Below are 17180 nucleotides of genomic sequence, written 5' to 3'. Positions count from 1 at the left end.
CCCAGCAGAGGTGCTCCAGCCCTGCAGGTGACTTGGTGGCTCCTCTGGACTCGCTCCAACAGGACGATGCCCACAGGAGAAACAGGCTGCTCCATCCCCTCCCCAAACATCCCTCAGCCCAGCCATGATGAAAAGCAGAAAATAAAATATGCCTTCTTTATCAGAGATGAGGAAATGAAGAAATGATTCATTCACAGGTATTTCACATCCCTTCTCATCTCTCTTTTAAGAATCCTAACAAATATGGATAAAAGCATTTTCTAAATCAGGTCTTTGTGCCTGATTTTGGCCACTCTGTGCTCAAAGTGCTCATAAACAGCAATTCTCAGGCTCTTTCTCTCAGTCACACAGTTCCTTTATCTTCATTGATCATTGGATCTATTTATTTGATTTTCAAAGACTGCACCCGAAAGATCCTTTTCCCATTTCTCAGCACCTGTAATGTTAAATAGCAACACATTTTCACCTCACTGCACACAAATATCACGAGGCTCCTTTGTTTTCCTTCCAGGAAGAAGGAAGTGTCTGAAGCAGCAGAACACAAAGCCAAAGCCATGACTTCCAACACCTCGGCATTCCAGAAGTCGGGGATTCCTCTGGAATGGCAATTAAACAATAGAGCTGATCTTCCACCTCATCAGGATCTGTTCTTGTTAAGGATCCCTGAGTTCTGAGGGGCACAGAGCAGAGCCAGGAGAGTGTAAACACGAGAAACACCGAGGTCCACAGAGTCAGAACTTCTCCCCAGATGAGCATTGACGCCGATGAGATCTGATTACCAGAAAATGTGCTTCACCACTGAAGCAGAGATTTGAAGGAAATGCAGAAGACAACGCCAGGATCAATCGTCTGCACGCGGGAGCAATGCCCTGACATCCAGCTCTGACGTGACACCCCGGCTCCGGAGGGACAGGTGAGCTCCATAAACTCCAGCAACCACACAAGGACAGGGCAGCTGGGGTCCAGCCAAACCTGACCCCTGCTGCTCTCAGACAGCAGCACCCCAAGGCTGACCCCTGTTCCAGCCCATTCCAGGCAGGCTGTGCCTCTGGAAAGGGATGCAGAGTGCACATCCTCACAGGAGCGGGCTGCTGCTTCCTGAGGATGGGAGAACTCCTCCCCTCTGCTCACACTCACTCTGGAACCCCATTCACAAAATGAAGGCTCTGGACACGAGCACCACGCTCCAGAACGAGTCCATTGCACAAGAACATCCCTCCCCTCGCCATGGAACGTGTGGATGCACTCAGGAATTATCTAAATCTCATTCAAGAAGAGCAATACACTAATACAGGAATGTGTGTCACTGTAACACACTCCAGCTCCAGCCACTCCACTGACTCAGAAATCATTCCCTGCCTGCCCGGTGGGAGCGCAGATCCCAGAGTGGGATTTGCTACCAGCCACTGGAAACTGGAGCAAAACCACAGATCACTGCACCTCCTGAGGCTGGGGAGAACTCAGCCTCTGCTCTGCACCAGTTCTCACCTCTGCTGGAAAACATGGGACACAGCAAGACAGACACAGCTGGATTCCTCATTCACACCCAACAGACACAGCTGGAGTCCACTGCACACCCAACAGACACAGCTGGATTCCTCATTCACACCCCTGAGTCACAGCTGGATTCCTCACTGCACATTCCTCTCTGTCAGATCTCCAAATCTCATTCATTTTCCCAAATCACTGAGGTTGGAAAAGATCTCTGAGACCTCCGAGCTGTGCCCGATCCCCACCCTGTCCCCAGCCCACAGCTCTCAGTGCCACGTCCAGAGTCCTTCTCTGGACATCTCCAGGGATGGGCACTCCAAACCTCCCTGGGCAGTTCCCATTCCTGAGCCCCCTTTCCATGGGGAAATTCCTGCTGCTGCCCACCCTGAGCCTCCCCTGGCCCAGCCTGGGGCTGTTCCCTCTCCTCCTGTCCCTGTCCCTGGGAGCAGAGCCCGACCCCCCCGGCTGTCCCCTCCTGTCAGGAGCTGTGCAGAGCCACAAGGTCCCCCTGAGCCTCCTTTTCTCCAGGCTGAGCCCCTTCCCAGCTCCCTCAGCCCCTCCTGGGGTTCCAGACCCTTCAGCTCCATTCCCTGCCCTGAACACGCTCCAGGCCCTCAGTGTCTCTCCTGTCATGAGGTACCCCAGCAGTGCCAGCACAGGGACAGTCACTGCCTGCTCCTGTTGGTGACACAGCCCCGGTGGCAGCAGCCTCTGGCACACCTGGACTCATGTTCAGACTGTCACCAGCACCCCCAGGGCCCTTCGCTGCTCTCCAGGCTCTGCCCTAGCCTGGAGCTGCTGGGGGTTGTGGTGACCCACGGGCAGGACCCTGCACTCCACCCTCCTGATCCTCCCAACCCCCCTGATCTCACACTGAGGCTCCGGGGCCTTTCCCAATTCCAACAGCAGACACCAATCCCATTCCAGCAGAAACCTACTCCTCTTCCAGGACAAAAAGCATGGAATGCTTTCAGCTCCCATGTATGGCAGGCTGCAAGCCAAACCCATTTCTCCGGTGGTCAAAGGCCACTTCAAACCTCACCCACTGCAGAGGAGCCTCTCAGCAGCTCTCAACCAAACAAACTCACGGAGATTTTCCAGCCCCCCGAGCAGTTCATTCATGTCAGGCAGCACCTCACACAGGACAACCACACTTTCTCTCCTTTTCAATAAGATTTGACAGCCCTGGCATCGCACAACTCAGTGACAACAATTCAGAAGCAAATGCTTTCCTTGTCCCAAAGCTACCCAGACACCAGCCCTTGTCTGTGTCTGGAACATTTCTGAATGGATGAAGCTGTACCAGACAGGGACAAAGCACAATTCCAGCAGGTGAGGATGTTCTGTGTGCTGGTACCTGCTGCTCACCATCACCCCACAAACCCAGGCAAAGACATTTTCCCTTTCTCCAAGCCCCTTCAACACACCCTGTCACAGATTTCAGTTTTCCAAGTTATCTCACGCAGAAGAGCAAAGACTCAGATGTTCACCACAGACATCACCAAAGATCCACAGGTCTGGATCACCCTGGAGAGTGCGAGTGGAGGAACAACCCACACAGAGGGACTGGGACCAACCCCTCCTGCTCCAGCCCTAACACAGCACCCCAAACCAGGGTGTCCCCTGGGGTAAAAAACTGCAACACAGCAAAGGGGACATAAAGATACTTCCAGGGCTGGAGCCCCTCTGGAGCCAGGCTGGGAGAGCTGGGGGTGCTCCCCTGGAGAGGAGAAGGCTCCAGGGAGAGCTCAGAGCCCCTGGCAGGGCCTGAAGGGGCTCCAGGAGAGCTGCAGAGGGACTGGGGACAAGGGCTGCAGGGACAGGACACAGGGAATGGCTTCCAGTGCCAGAGGGCAGGGCTGGCTGGGAGATTGGGCAGGAATTGTTCCCTGGCAGGGTGGGCAGGGGCTGGGCTGGAATTGCCAGAGCAGCTGTGGCTGCCCCTGCATCCCTGGCAGTGCCCAAGGCCAGGCTGGATGGGGACAGTGGGAGATGTCCCTGCCATGGCAGGTGTGGCACTGAATTATCCTCGAGGTCCCTTCCGAATCAAAGCACTTGAAAGTCCACAAAACCCCAGAATTCCCGATTCCCCAGGTGCATTCAAACACACCTGCAGCAGCCCCAGAGCCCAGGGACACGGCCCCAGAGCCCGGGGACACGGCCCCAGAGCCCGGGGACACGGCCCCAGAGCCCGGGGACACGGCCCCAGAGCCCGGGGACACGGCCCCAGAGCCCGGGGACACGGCCCCAGAGCCCGGGGACACGGCCCCAGAGCCCGGGGACACGGCCCCAGAGCCCGGGGACACAGCCCCAGAGCCCAGGGACACAGCCCCAGAGCCCAGGGACACAGCCCCAGTGCCCGGGGACACGGCCCCAGAGCCCGGGGGCACGGCCTTATGCCCAGACCCTGCCTGTGCCAGGGCACTGCTGGTGCTGCCATCTCCGGCTCGTTTGATCCCAGCAAAGCCAGGCCCGGGGGAAAGGCACTTGTCAGAAGGGATTCTGCACTCAGGTCAATTAACAGCAGCCGGGGCCCCAAACTGTCCTTCTGATTACTAAACAGGGAGCTGAAGACCCAACAAATTAGCATGAGAACAACAGGGAATTTACCTTGCAGATTTCCAGGACCGTATTTTTTATTCTAGAATAATCCAAGGGGTTTTTTTTCATGCCCTGAGAGCGACCAGCAAAGCAGGTGAATTGTAATTTTAGGTAAATATTAATGTCAACAATCTCTGTTAATACTGCACCTTATATTAAGCAAATATGGTTGCTAAAATGACCTTTACATATAAATTGCAAGTGCAGGGCTGTATCACATTTCGGGTATCCCAGAGGATTGTACACCAGTTTTTTTATATATTAAGGAATCCTCATTTATATAGAATTTACATTCATCTGGGCAGACAGACAGCCAAACTAGCCAAGGCTAAATTTCACTCTCATCCCCAAAGGATTCTTTTTCTTCCTCCTCACACAAGAGATGTTCCCCAGGAAGCAAAAGGCAAGTGGAATTAAACAAAGAAATAAAACAATCAGGCATACAGGAGGAAAAAATATAGAAAACTAACTAGAAATTCCTTTGGAGAAAAGAATTTAGAAAATATTTGCTAATAAATATTTGAGCTAAGAAATATTCTAGTGATGATCTAAATTGTCTGTAAAAGTGCAACATAAAGCCTGATTTATGTGGTTTTATTTTTTGACCTTGGACACTAAATAGATCAAATATCTGTATTTACTGGGGGTAACAGTGACTGAAGAGGGTTTAAATAAACTATTTCTATTTAGAAAATTCTGTTAGAGGGGAAGCAAAGCAAACCTCTGCCAGCCCCGGCTCTCCAGGTTCCCATTCCCTGCTCCTCACGTGGCCCCATGCCCAAGGCTGCCTTTCCCTTTTGCCAGGATCCATCTTCCCTCCCTCAGATTTCTGATTTTCTCATTTGTTCTTCCCCAATTCCTCTCCTGGCCAGGAGGGATCTGCTCCCACTGAGGCAGGATGGGCCCTGCAAAGCCAGGAATCCCTGGAACATGTAAATGGATCATTTCAATATTCCTTTGATCTGAGTAAATTACAGGGCCCAGTGCTGCCCTCAGCCCTTCGAACCAATTCCAGGGAGTCCCACAGATACTTCCACGAGGAATTCTGGCTCCTCTTTGCCATCCTGGCAAACAAAAGCACTGCAAGGGAAGGGTGCTGGGACCACAAATCCATGGGAAGGGCTGGTTCCTGCTGCTCCTGGAGGGCCTGGAGGAGCCTCCCAGGATTGCAGCTCTGCACAGGGCTGGAGGTCCCACCCTGCTGGGGAATCTCTCTTGTTTTGCTCCTCAACTTTGGCAGAGAAATGTGGGAAATTATTATTGTTGTATTTCTCCAGAGAGACTGATGTCCTGATTTCTCAGCTCTAGGACCCCAGAATTCCAGACTGATCTGGGGTGGAAAGGACCTTAAAGCCCATCTCATTCCAGCCCCTGCCATGGGCAGGGACTCCTTCCACTGGCCCAGGTTGTTCCAGTCCCTTTCCAACCTGGCCTGAAAGATCCACGAGCATTTGTTTCATTTGTGAGAAAACCACATGAGAGATTCCAAGCTCTCCCTGTTTGTACATTCCAGGTGCTTACCCAGAGCACCTCCAGAGTGTGATTATTCCTTGGATATTTATTTTTAACTCCTGTGCACTTTGCAAGTGTGAATGTAACATTTCCACCCATTTAGCCTCCGTATTTAAATCTTGCTCAATTTGCAATTAAAAAAAAATAACAAAAAATTCTAACCAAACACTTCTCTAGTAAAACATCCCTCAAAAAAAGTCAATGTTACTACAAAACCACCAGAATTGAGACAGGAAGAAGAAAAATCAGCAAAACCAAGGAGCATTCTTCAAATGCAGAGGAGAAAACCAAAAACTACAGCTGAATACTTTGATTTATATACTCACAATTGATAAAGCTCTTTAAATGAACTAAAGGTTTACAAATTTCAGATGGAAACAAATCCTCCTTCAGCTGGGGGAGGCTGCTTGAGTTTGTCTTGTTTGAACAGCTCACACAGGAGGTTATTTCAAAAAATCCCAGATCTGAGTGCATTCAGACACATTTATAGCATCCAGGAGAGGGGAAATGCATTCCCCAGCTGACAGCAAGGAAAGCATCACACCCTCCACAACAGGTTTGCCACTGACAACCAGAGCCAGGGTTCAAATATGTTGTTCCATCCACTGATTACTGCACTATTTTTAGCCTTCTCCCATAACAATAGTGGGTAAAGAAAGAACGTGAAGTCACAAGTATTAGACAGGATTAGGTGGTTTAACTACTATTTTTGTAGTAAAGGATTCATGGTTAGAATTGCTACTACCATTAGCACTGGAAGCAAAAAGCCATTGAAATTGCAGATTGGCTAATGCCTTCCCTGGCACGGGGCCAGGCTGATTAATGATTCAGGGGACAGAAATAACTGCAGCAAAGGCAGCCTTGCAGAGGGGCTCTCCTTCCTTAGCTAATTATGTTTTTCCTCCCATTTTATCCACCCAGGGAAGCACTTCATTAACGTGGAATTTAGGTTACCCCGCCATGTCTCAGGCACATATTGGGGTGCAGGATTCAAAAATACTGGATAAGGGAAGAAACCACCTTAGTTTTGTCCTGCTGGTGCTGACAATACCTTGGGTAAACCATCTTCTGCAACCCAGGTGTGTGCCTGGATCCGTGGGTTTGTGCATGAGCTTGGGGCCGTGCTAAGATCTGACCTCGGGGGGCTTTTCCTTTTACTCCCAGCCCTACTGTGACCTTCCCAGGTTTAAATTCAGAGGGAAAAAGATGTGGGGAAGGGATGCAGCAATGTTTAATTGCAGTGCCAGGGCACCTCTGCCAGAACAGATGAGAGTGGCCTTGTGCCACACTGTCAGGACTCACTGAGGGTTTAGCAACACTCGAGTTTCACCCCAGAATCCAAATCTGAACAGGGCGAGAACCACAGACAGATGTTCCCAATAAAAACAACTGCCCTGGAACAGAAGTTATCCCTAACAAAGGCAGGAGTAACAGGAGAGCTGAGAGCAGCTCCTTGCCGGGAGGGAGCAGCATCACATGGCAGCCGCACAAAGGAGCGTTTGTTCAGCCTGACATCAGCACGGGAAAACAGCCTGGAAATCGTCCCTGATACACCTAAGAGGGAGCTCTCAGAGCCAGAGACAACGCTCTGCAACAGCTCTTTAGTGCCCTGTCGACAACAGCTCCTTACCCAGGCGATTTCTGATCAGCAGCTGAAATCTGTGGCACTTCGTGAGGAATAGAACGGAGTTGGGTTGGGTGGCTGGGGAGGGATTGAGAGGCTGGGGAGGGATTGTGGGGCTCAGATCCGCTGTAAAGCTTCACCCATTCACAAAAATGCTCCCAGGATCACAGCCTGCTCTCTGCAGAAGCACAAGGAGGTCACAGCAACTCAGCAAAGCACCAACAAGCTCCTTGGGGGAGAGCAAAGCTGGGGAGAGGGGAGGAGAAAACAAGCAGGACAAGTTCTGTAATAAATCTCTTTTCAAAGCGCACTCATACAAGATATCCACTGAAGCACTGAATTTTGTAAATTCAGTGATGTAAAAATGGTTTTGCTCCTCTTGAGTGAGCACCATGACAAGGAAGCAGAGCAGAACAGCAACAATCACAGAGAAATCCCAACACCAGCACATCAGGTCACCTGGGCAATCAATCCCAACTGGACAATCTTATCTGCAGCTGCCCATCAGGAACAGCAAAATCCATGGATTTGGAGGAAACAGAGTCTCAGAGTAACTTTCTGAATGCTTCAGAGTGTTCTCTCTCCCCTGTATATGACAAGGATTTTCCAACCTGAAATATCCAGCTAAGCCAATCTACTTGTGCTCTTTATACCTCAGGAGAAATTTTCAGGGGGCAACACAAAGCAGAAAACCAAATTAAATGTTCCAGTTCCCCTCCCAGGCAACCCCTCCACTATAGAGAAATCTCTGTGAAACAGATCAGCCAAACCAGACACTTCATTTCAACAAGGAATTATGTTTCAAATTACCTGGATATCAAATTAGCACAGCCCTTTCAGTGTGAGGGAAAGGGAAGCCCTGAGCAGTTCACTGGGACACAAGGAAGTTCCCATGAAAACTCAACAGGTTTAATGAAACAGAGGTCAGAAACCACCTTCAAGAGCTGAGCCACAGGTGCTGTCACATGGTTTGTGTGACAAGGGACTCACTCCATGCCTTCAAACCCAGCACAGACAACACATGCAATTATTTCAAGCACATTTCCACAGGCACATCAGAAATCATGGAATGGTTTGGGTTGGAAGAGGCCCCAAATCCCAGCTCATTCCACCCCTGCCATGGGCAGGGACACTTTGCACTGTCCCAGGTTGCTCCAAGCCCCATCCAGCCTGGCCTTGGACACTTCCAGGATGGAGCAAAATCTCTGTCCTAAGGAGTTAAGCACCACTTAAACCAGATTTCACTTTGAAGAACAAACACCAGGGCTGCCTTTGCTTCCAGGACCTTTTTAGAGGATCTTGCCACAACTTTCAGGCAAGCTGTGGCCATGGTGCCTGCCAGCAGCACCCAGCACTGTCAGACATGCCCAGAGCCAGCAGCTCCCAGGGCAGGACGGAGGAGCTGGAGGAGCTGTGCTCCAGGAGGGCAGCTGCCAGAATTACCCCCTGCCTCCGCTCCAACCCCAGCTCCCAGAGAAGAACCCGCACTGTCACACTGCCAAAAGGCACAACTGAGCAGAAACCCCAGCCCCAGCCCTGTTGTGCTCACTATTCTTCACCAACTCCATGTGAAAAATTCCCCACATTCAACAAGACCATCCCTGCAGAGTTCTATTGTCTCCAATTATTAATTAAACATGCTCTGAGAGAAAGCAAATGCCTGAAATCATTTGCTTCTACTAAGCAACTCCCACACTACCCCAGTGCAATTCAGACAGTCTAAATATATCCACTGACTGCAATTCCAGAGGGACCACCACCACAGAACTCTCCCTTCACTCCAGTTCAGGCACACACACGCACGAGCCACAGGAGACCCCGGCCAAGAAAACCCGGCCAATTTTCCCAAAAATCTGCTCAGTGCTGATAACTCGTCCCAGCTGAATACCCCGAGTGTCTTTTCAGCCCCCTGCAGGAGCAGCAGAGGCTGTTTGGGTTTGTGAGATCTGTGCAACCTTTCATAACCAAGGGAGAGCCAACCCAGGCCATTCCTCACCTGGAACCATCCTGTGCCCTACCTACGTGATGTCCCGATCCCTATCCACGTTTTTTTGCTGGATAAACAGCACACAAACACTCCAGAGCAGCCAGGACTACGCTCTGCCCAACAGGAATCAGGCACCAGACAGCCTAAACCTGCTCACTCAGATATTCAAATTACTGGGGACCCTGACACTCAACCTCATCTTGCTGCTTTCTGTGGATAAAAAGAGAAACATTTGCAGTTACATGTCTTTCATGGAAGTTTGGTGGGTGATTAAGGATTTGGAGCTGCAAACAGCTGGGATTTTGCTCAGGAGATCTGAGAGACCAAGTTAAGAAATCCAAAGTCTGATTCCAGCAGCACTTCAGTGTCTGCAGGGACAAAGAAGACCTTGCAGCACACGTTTTTTCTGCGTGGATGGTGAAGCTTTGATACCTAAATTTGTGAAATGACAGAGGCATCTCTAATTGCTTTGTTTTATATAAAAACATGGCCCCAGACACCTTTCAGAGGAGAAGGGAAAAAATGCAACAGGAAAAGATAAGAAAAACACACACACAGCATTTTCCTGCTGTTCCAGGACACTACCAGGCAGGAGCTTCTCTCTCCCCTCCTTGGGAGAAACTTTTCCTTAAGCCATCCCTGCTGAAGCCACTCTCAGCTCAACTCCCAGAGCTACCAGGAGGAGAAGTGACAGGAAGAACAGCAAAGGAAACCCATGGAAGCTGAGGGTACTGCAGCTCAGCTGTGCCTCACAGCACTCCTGGCTGTTCAACACCACCATGAAATGCCAGCTTTGGTAGAAGCCACTGCAGTGTTATCACCAACAGACACACATCTGTCTACACACGGAACAAAAAGAATCTGGGATCCAACAATTAAAATCCTTTTACCTTTAATTACGACCTCCCAAGCTCTGGGCAGACATTAACCTATATTAGCCTATAATTACCTTTTTTCTGACTTCCCATTATCTTTTAGCTACTGAGTTTCCTAACCAGTCTTCAAGGCTTGGCCCTCACTGAACCATCTCTGAAAGTCTAAAATGAAAAATACAGTAATAAAAGTGCATCCATAAGAAACTGAGAGTGAGGAGACATCCCTAATGATTCCCCACCTCCCTGCATGTCCCAGCACTTCCTTTCACTTCTGTTCTTGCAGGCCAAATTAAATTCTACCACAGCTAAACCCAAACTGAATTAAATCATTTTGCATGTGTAAGATTAGTCCTTGCTCCAAGGAATTTATAATTTAAGAAGCAGATGTGGAGGTGGCCAAGAAGTCAGAAAGAATGGCAGTGTTAGGATTACACATACCCTGCATTCTGCTTCCCAGGAGTAAAGCCCTGAGGCAAGCAGAGAGCCATGGAAAAACAGGGATGGAGCACCAAACTCTGATAAAAGTGCCCATCAATCACTGGAGCACCCGGTATCAAATGAGACAGAGGAGAACAGGGTTAGTGCCCCACCTCAGAGCTGTCTTGGAAGAAATTGGACACAAAGATTGGTTTAGAGATGAGCACTGAATGCAAAAACACTGGAACTACGGCTGTACCACATTTATCAGAGTGTAAAAGCCAGCAGGAAGCAGAAGAGATAAAAACCCGAGGTTAATTCTGGTCTGGTGGGTATTTCCTGAGCCTCAGCTCACGGAGCTCACAGGGGAAACTTGAGAGAGCATCAGAATCATTTCTGTGAGCTCCATCCTGCAGGTGTGATCTCTCCACACAACCTCCTCACCACTGTCCTGCTGCCAGACAATACAGGAACTGGATTCGAACAGCTCATTTAAACTAGCAGAAGTTAATGAGCTTTCCTTTCATTAACTGGTTTATTTATTAGGATCATTTCATTCCAGAAGTTACTGAAGAAAATCAAGCTGAGCAACACTTCTGCTGACAACAGGGCAAGCCTCTGGAACAAGAAGAACTCTTTTGTTTGAGTGAAAGTTTAAAGTCTTTCCATTATTAAATAAATAAAAGCTCAAATACCAGAAGAGTTTTTAATGACTGTGAGCTTGAAGGACCATGTCCCCACCCTCCTTATCTCCAGTGAGATTTGTTGTCTTTGCTTTCAGGGATTTGCAGTGAAAGGAGGATGAAAGTGTGAGCTGGATGAAAAGAGGATTGAGAATTTATGACATCATTTTAATTCATGAACTCATCTTGCCACAAAATGCCCAAACAACAGCAGGCCCTGCCCGGGCATCTCCACCCCAAGACTCCGTGGCTGCTTTGATTTGAAAAACCTACAAGTCTGCAGCAAGAAATTCTTGCTTATTGTTTCTTTCACAACTTAAAACATTGAGATCTCTGGTACTGATGTCTCTTGAAGCAAGTTTTAGAGTTAGTGACTGAAAACTTGGATAATAAACAGAAAAATTACATCTGTTTCACTGCAGTGATACCTAAATACTACATTTCTCCATAAGGGAATAACAACAATATCTTTCTAACTCCTTAGCTCCTAGTGCAGTATTTTATGTGATTTTTCTTCCAGAACACATCAACAGGGCACTTGGGTTTATTTCTTTGTTGATGTACACACTGCCTTTGGTGAGGCTGCAAAATTCCCTGCAATGTTTGCTTTTAAATGCTCCGGTTGGCAACACATCCCCTGGGGAGGCACAGCAGAGGAGCAAGGGCTTGGCCACTTTGATTCCACAAACTGGAGGCAGGAGATGTTCACAAAGGTTGCAAAAGCTTTGTGTCTGCTGCCCTGGCAATGTTTGTGGGGATCACTCTGCTTTCAAATGTGCTTACACCGGGGTTCTGCTGCCTCGGAGAGGAAGCACTCGTGTGTCTTTGATGAGTGAGCCACTGGTCACAGACAGTGGAGTGAGTCAGCCACTCGTTTAACTGCAGCACAAGTGACAGTGCAACTGCTGAGAAGACTTCTAGTAAACACCACCAGCACACAGCCTGGCCCACCACCCCTCTAGAGACTCTGAGTGGCTCTAACAAGTCCCTAAAACCACTGGCTGGTGACACTCTTAAGGCTGCTCTTTTCAGTTTAGCTACACACATCATCACCACCTTCCCCTCTCCACGATAACCATAAAAACCCAACCCCAAAGCAAAGAAACCAGTCAAACATACCACCAGCAACCTCCACTCCTGTGTTTTCCGATATTGGGAATGGTAAAAGCACAACCTACATGCATTGGCAGTTTTGTAATACCATTACATAAGAATTATTTAACTACAGCAACAGATTTCAAAAGCAGCAGCAGCAGCAGTCACGGCAATGCTGGTTCACACATCAGAAAAAAAAATCAATAAAGGGAGTGATGAATTTTGTAAACATGCATTTGACTGTCACAGGCAGTGGATTGGGATTTGGGATTTCAACACCCTCACGAGCAGAAACCTTTCAGCTTAGAGCTACCAGGGCACCGCCACCTTGGAAAGAGAAAACAAACAGCACCACTGTTGCCATTCCAACTGCACCACAACCAGCTCCAGCTTTAGAAAAGCACCATGAAAAGCATCTCTGAGGAGGCTGCAGGGCCAAGCTGGGACAGCTGGGAGTGGTTTTCTACCTGATGCTCTGCGTGGATGTTGTCCCCGGTGGGCCAGCGGTGTTTGCTGTTGTTGTAGCCGCCGCCGCCGCTGCCTCCTCCCCCGAGCTGCTCCCCGTGCTGCCTCTGGAAGAAATAATCCACCATGGCGTCGTCCTGGGAGCGCCCCGCCACTCCTATGGATCCCGGCACGGGGCTGGAGTGTGTCCCTGCCGCCAGGGCCTGGTTTGCAGCTGGCTGTGGCTGAGCCTGCGAGCCTGTGCCAGATGTCAGTACCACAGGCATGGTGGGGTTGGCTGTGTCTTGGGCGTGCTGCTTCAGGTGGGGGCTGAACGAGTCCTGCCACAGAACTGCTTTTCTCTTCAAAACGCACGCTACGCTCATTCCACCAACACCTGCGGGGGGACACGGGGAAAGAGAGGGGAAAGAGACATGAAATCCTCCCAGCTGCAGCTCGGAGCGTTAAATAACATCAATAATCTTGTGACTGGCAGAGGAACATCGCTGTGGTAAATGTGACTCCTTCAGCACTCGCTCAGTGCACCCAGCAGGTAAAACAGCACAGAACACGCACAGAAATCCCACGTTCTGTGCTGCACGGGGCTAGCAGGAGGCACACGATGCCATGAAGCACCAGCAGAACGGCTGTTTCTGCGAGGGACAACACACCGACTGGAAAACTGCTGGGAAAAAGCCTCCAAAAAACCCTGGGAAGGCAGCGACACCAGAACCTGCTGTGCCCATTTACACCAGGCAAAAGAGGCCTGGCCCCCATCTATAAAAACACTTGAGGCACCCTGGATCCCACTGCATCCCAAAGTATTCCCTCAGTCATGCAAAGCAGCAAAGCAACAGTTTGGTTTGTTGTGGTTTTTTTTTTTTCAATGCAAACTGAAAATCCTGGATTTGTGCTGGTACAGCTCATGGAGTCCCGAGCACAGCGTGCACTCTGGCTGCTGGCTCAGGAGCTGTGCTCAGGAGCAGTAAAACCCACGGACATGCTTTATGGAATTCCCTGGAGAAAGAGCAGCAAACCTGGCATCTAGCAGAACTTTCCAGAACTTTCCAGCACTGCTGGGCCCGCTCTCGATGGCACCAGGGGGAAACTGGACAACTCCAACACCCTTTCAGTCCCCAGAGCACTGAACACCCCAATAAAATACCCCAATAAATTAAACACCCCCTATGTTTTGCATACATCCACATGGCCTGTGAGCAGGAGGAGAACCTCCAGGTTAAGCTGACAGCAACTCACCAACTTCCTATTCCCCAAATATTTTGATAACATTCCAGCAGCACAAAACCACAGAAGTTTGTTTGTTATTCTAAGGCAGGACTATCAGAGCAATAAAGACACTACAGGTGTGAACAGCAAAGTGTTTTCCCCCGTTATGTAATGCTCACACAACAAGGCAAATTCATTTTTAAAGGCATGGAATAGTCTGACTTAATCTTTATTAAAAAGATCGATAGTTGATGATTTGAAGTACCTAAATGCAGCCCCACAGAGAGTTCTGAGGATGAAACTGGGGTGGTGGAGCCCTGAGAAGCTCCTGGCAGAGCTGCAGAGCAGCCCCAGGATGTTTCACTGTTGTACCTTGGTGGCTGCAGAGCTTGGCCCTGCTCCTGCCAGCAGCTCCCAGGGCCTGAAAGGCGGCTCTGTTCCCTCCCTGCTCCTCGTAGTAGCCCTGAACAACACTCAACTACTACAAACAACTTCCAAGAACAATTAACTAACGGTGGGGAGATCAAAATAAAAAAATCCCAGTTCTACCTTCGATCAAACTTTGTTAAGTTTGCCCCGTGAGCTGAGCGTGGGGTTAATATTCAGAGGAAAACGACTCTAAAACCTGCAGAGATCAGGTTGTTTTAATGGCACCTCCAACACAGCTTGGTGCTGCACACACACAGCCCCCAGGGCCACTCTGCAGGGCTTTTATACACTCACAGCTTAAACACCAGGGACATCCGACCCGACTCACTCCTCCAGCTTTCAAAGAGTCTGGAAATCACCACCTTCCCCACATACTTGAAAAAACACTGAAAACACGATATGACTAAATCTTGACTGATTTTAAGACTACAATTCCATTTAATGGCATATTCTTCTTAATTTCCCTTTAACAAACAATATCAAAATCCTTCAGTAAAAGGATGTACAGTACATGGACTACTCAAGCTCCTCTACACAAAAAGAACAAAAATATTAAGTAATTAATAGTGAGAAATTCATTTATCATCAAAGTGAGGTGCATATTAACTGCAGCAATGAAATCTGAGCGGCCCCTTAGAAGGAAGTTACAAGTTATCTCTGGGCAGACTGTAAAAAAAAAACAAACAAAGGAAGATACTATGAATCCCCACCAAAAAAAATTCCAGTATGTATAGATTGTGACAAGCCTATTTCCAGTGAGAAACAAGGTACAAAGTTGCACTGCTACAGCCTTTGCTCCCTCAAAGGGCTGCGGGTCCCTCCTTCCACAGACGCTAATTAATTGCTAAGCTAATAAAGGCGTTATCGTAAAAATCAGGAGGGTCCAGAAAATCTCAGTCAATGGATCAAGGAGAGGCTCCCGGGCGCTTCCTCTTCGGGCTGCTCCAAACACGAGCGGAAAACTTGGCAAAGGCGACATTTTGAGAGGGAGCAAGAGAGGAGGGAGCATTGTGGGAGCCCAAGTTGAGTTCCGAGCCGTGTTTTCATGGGAATGCCGCGTTCCAGGCCGCGGGACAGCGGGATCCTGTCATTCAAAGCTCCCGCAGCCCGGAATACCTGCAGCCACCTCCACAGGCCCTCTCAACCCCGCAGCTGCTCAGGGCCTCCAGAGCCTCTTTCACTCCCAAACTTCCTAAAAACAGAGGATCAACTTTTCCCAGGTGAGAGCTGGGCAGAGCCCCGGGTTTGCAAACAAAGGCTTCCACGCGCTCAGGGCAGGCGGATCTGCTTTCCCTGAACCGCTCCGTGTTGTCACTGCAGGCACAACACCTCAGGATTTGGGACATTCCACAAACAACAAAAAACTTCGGAGGAATCTCCTCGCAAGTTTGAAGCACCGCTGGTGACAACACAGAATAAAGGAGCTTTAGTCCACACGGAGCCCGGCTCCACAGGCAGATCCTCATGGCTCTGATGCCCTATTCCCCTCGAAATCACAGATTATTACAAAATTAACACGATGTAAAACGCCCGTCTTAAAAAAGTTCAGCCCCAAAGCAGAGGACTTTGGGTTGGGTGGGTTTTTTTTCGAAAGTTCCACTGGAAATGAAAGCAGGGCCATTGTTTGAGAGCGGTGTGGCCTAGCAGAACTTTTAACGCTATCCCTGTGTTTTCCTGAAAACCTGGGGAGACGCAGCACTGAATTCCCAACCCACCGGATTCCCAAAACCAGCATTAAAACCCCCGAGGACCCACGGGCCCCCTTACCCCACCTCCATCCCTCCTAATAAAGGAAATTCCTTACTCATGATCTGTCTAATAAAATCTCTGCTCCGAACAAAGTTATTAAACATTGACCAAAGCAAACAACAACAACAACAACAAAAAATCACAGCATTTCTCAGGTTCGGGCGAGAGGCTCTTAAAATTCCGAGTTTGCAGCTCACAAGGGCTGAGGCTGTTGTTATGTGAGCACGAGATAAAAACAAGGGGAAAAAAACCCCTACATCAACACAAAACCCCCAGGGTCACCCAGCACATCTGAAAGGATTGTCTGCTTTTTCCGTGCCTCCCGCTGCCAGCCCCGACCCTCTCCTCTTCCAGGGACCCCCAGAGCCGCCGAATCCCCCCCAAATCCGGGGGGAAAGGAACCCAACCACCCCCTGAGAGCCCTGGGGGCAACAAAGCGGGGCCTCGGCCGGGGCCACAGAGCCCCCCGGGACTGAACCCCCGGGACACGGGGGAGCCCCCCGGGACCAAACCCGCCCCGGAGGAGGGGGAGACCCTCCCCGGGAGAAGGGGGAGCCCCACACACCGAGGGGGAGCCCCCAGCGGGCCGAGCCCGGCGGAAGGCGGCGGAGGGCTGGGATGGGCCCGCGCCCCCCCAACAATAACCCCCGTCCCCGTTACCGGAGCGCCCGCGGGGCCGCGCTCGGGGCCCGGGGATCCCCCCGCGCCCCCTCCCCGCTAACAATGGGCCCAGGCCGCGGCCCCGACACGGAGCCGGGCGGGAGCGCCGGCGCAGCGCCCCCGCCGCCGCTCGCCTTCGGGGCGGCCTGGGGCCTCTCCTCCCGCGCCCCCCGCCAATATGTGCCCACGGGCGGGTCCGCGGGGGTCCGCGGCGCGGCGGGGCCGGCCCCGGGCCGGTACTCACGGGCGGAGCGCTCGGATGCAGACGGATGCCGGGCCCCCCCCGGCCGCTCGCCGCTGCCTCTCCCCGGCCTCTCACTCCGACAACATGGCGGCGCGGCGGGGCCGCGGCCGCGCTGCACCACGGGAAGGCGAGGCCGCTCCAG

At 50.4% G+C, this 17180-nt stretch overlaps 1 protein-coding gene across 6 annotated transcripts in view; it reads right to left on the bottom strand.

Moving 5' to 3' along the window:
* Positions 1 to 17180, bottom strand: part of PUM1 (pumilio RNA binding family member 1) — an 86186-nt gene extending 69006 nt beyond the window's left edge. For all 6 annotated transcript variants that reach the window (XM_063419152.1, XM_063419155.1, XM_063419153.1 and 3 more), the window contains exons 1-2: positions 17039 to 17180; positions 12753 to 13126 (exon numbers count right to left, since the gene is read on the bottom strand). In XM_063419152.1, the coding sequence (XP_063275222.1) occupies positions 12753 to 13115 (363 nt within the window). In that variant the 5' untranslated portion in view covers positions 13116 to 13126; positions 17039 to 17180. The remainder of the gene's footprint in view (positions 1 to 12752; positions 13127 to 17038) is intronic.

Source organism: Prinia subflava, chromosome 24 (assembly GCF_021018805.1).
Source record: "Prinia subflava isolate CZ2003 ecotype Zambia chromosome 24, Cam_Psub_1.2, whole genome shotgun sequence".
Taxonomy (NCBI): domain Eukaryota; kingdom Metazoa; phylum Chordata; class Aves; order Passeriformes; family Cisticolidae; genus Prinia; species Prinia subflava.
Note: the sequence above shows the minus strand (reverse complement) of the source record. Positions and strands in the feature narration are given on the sequence as shown.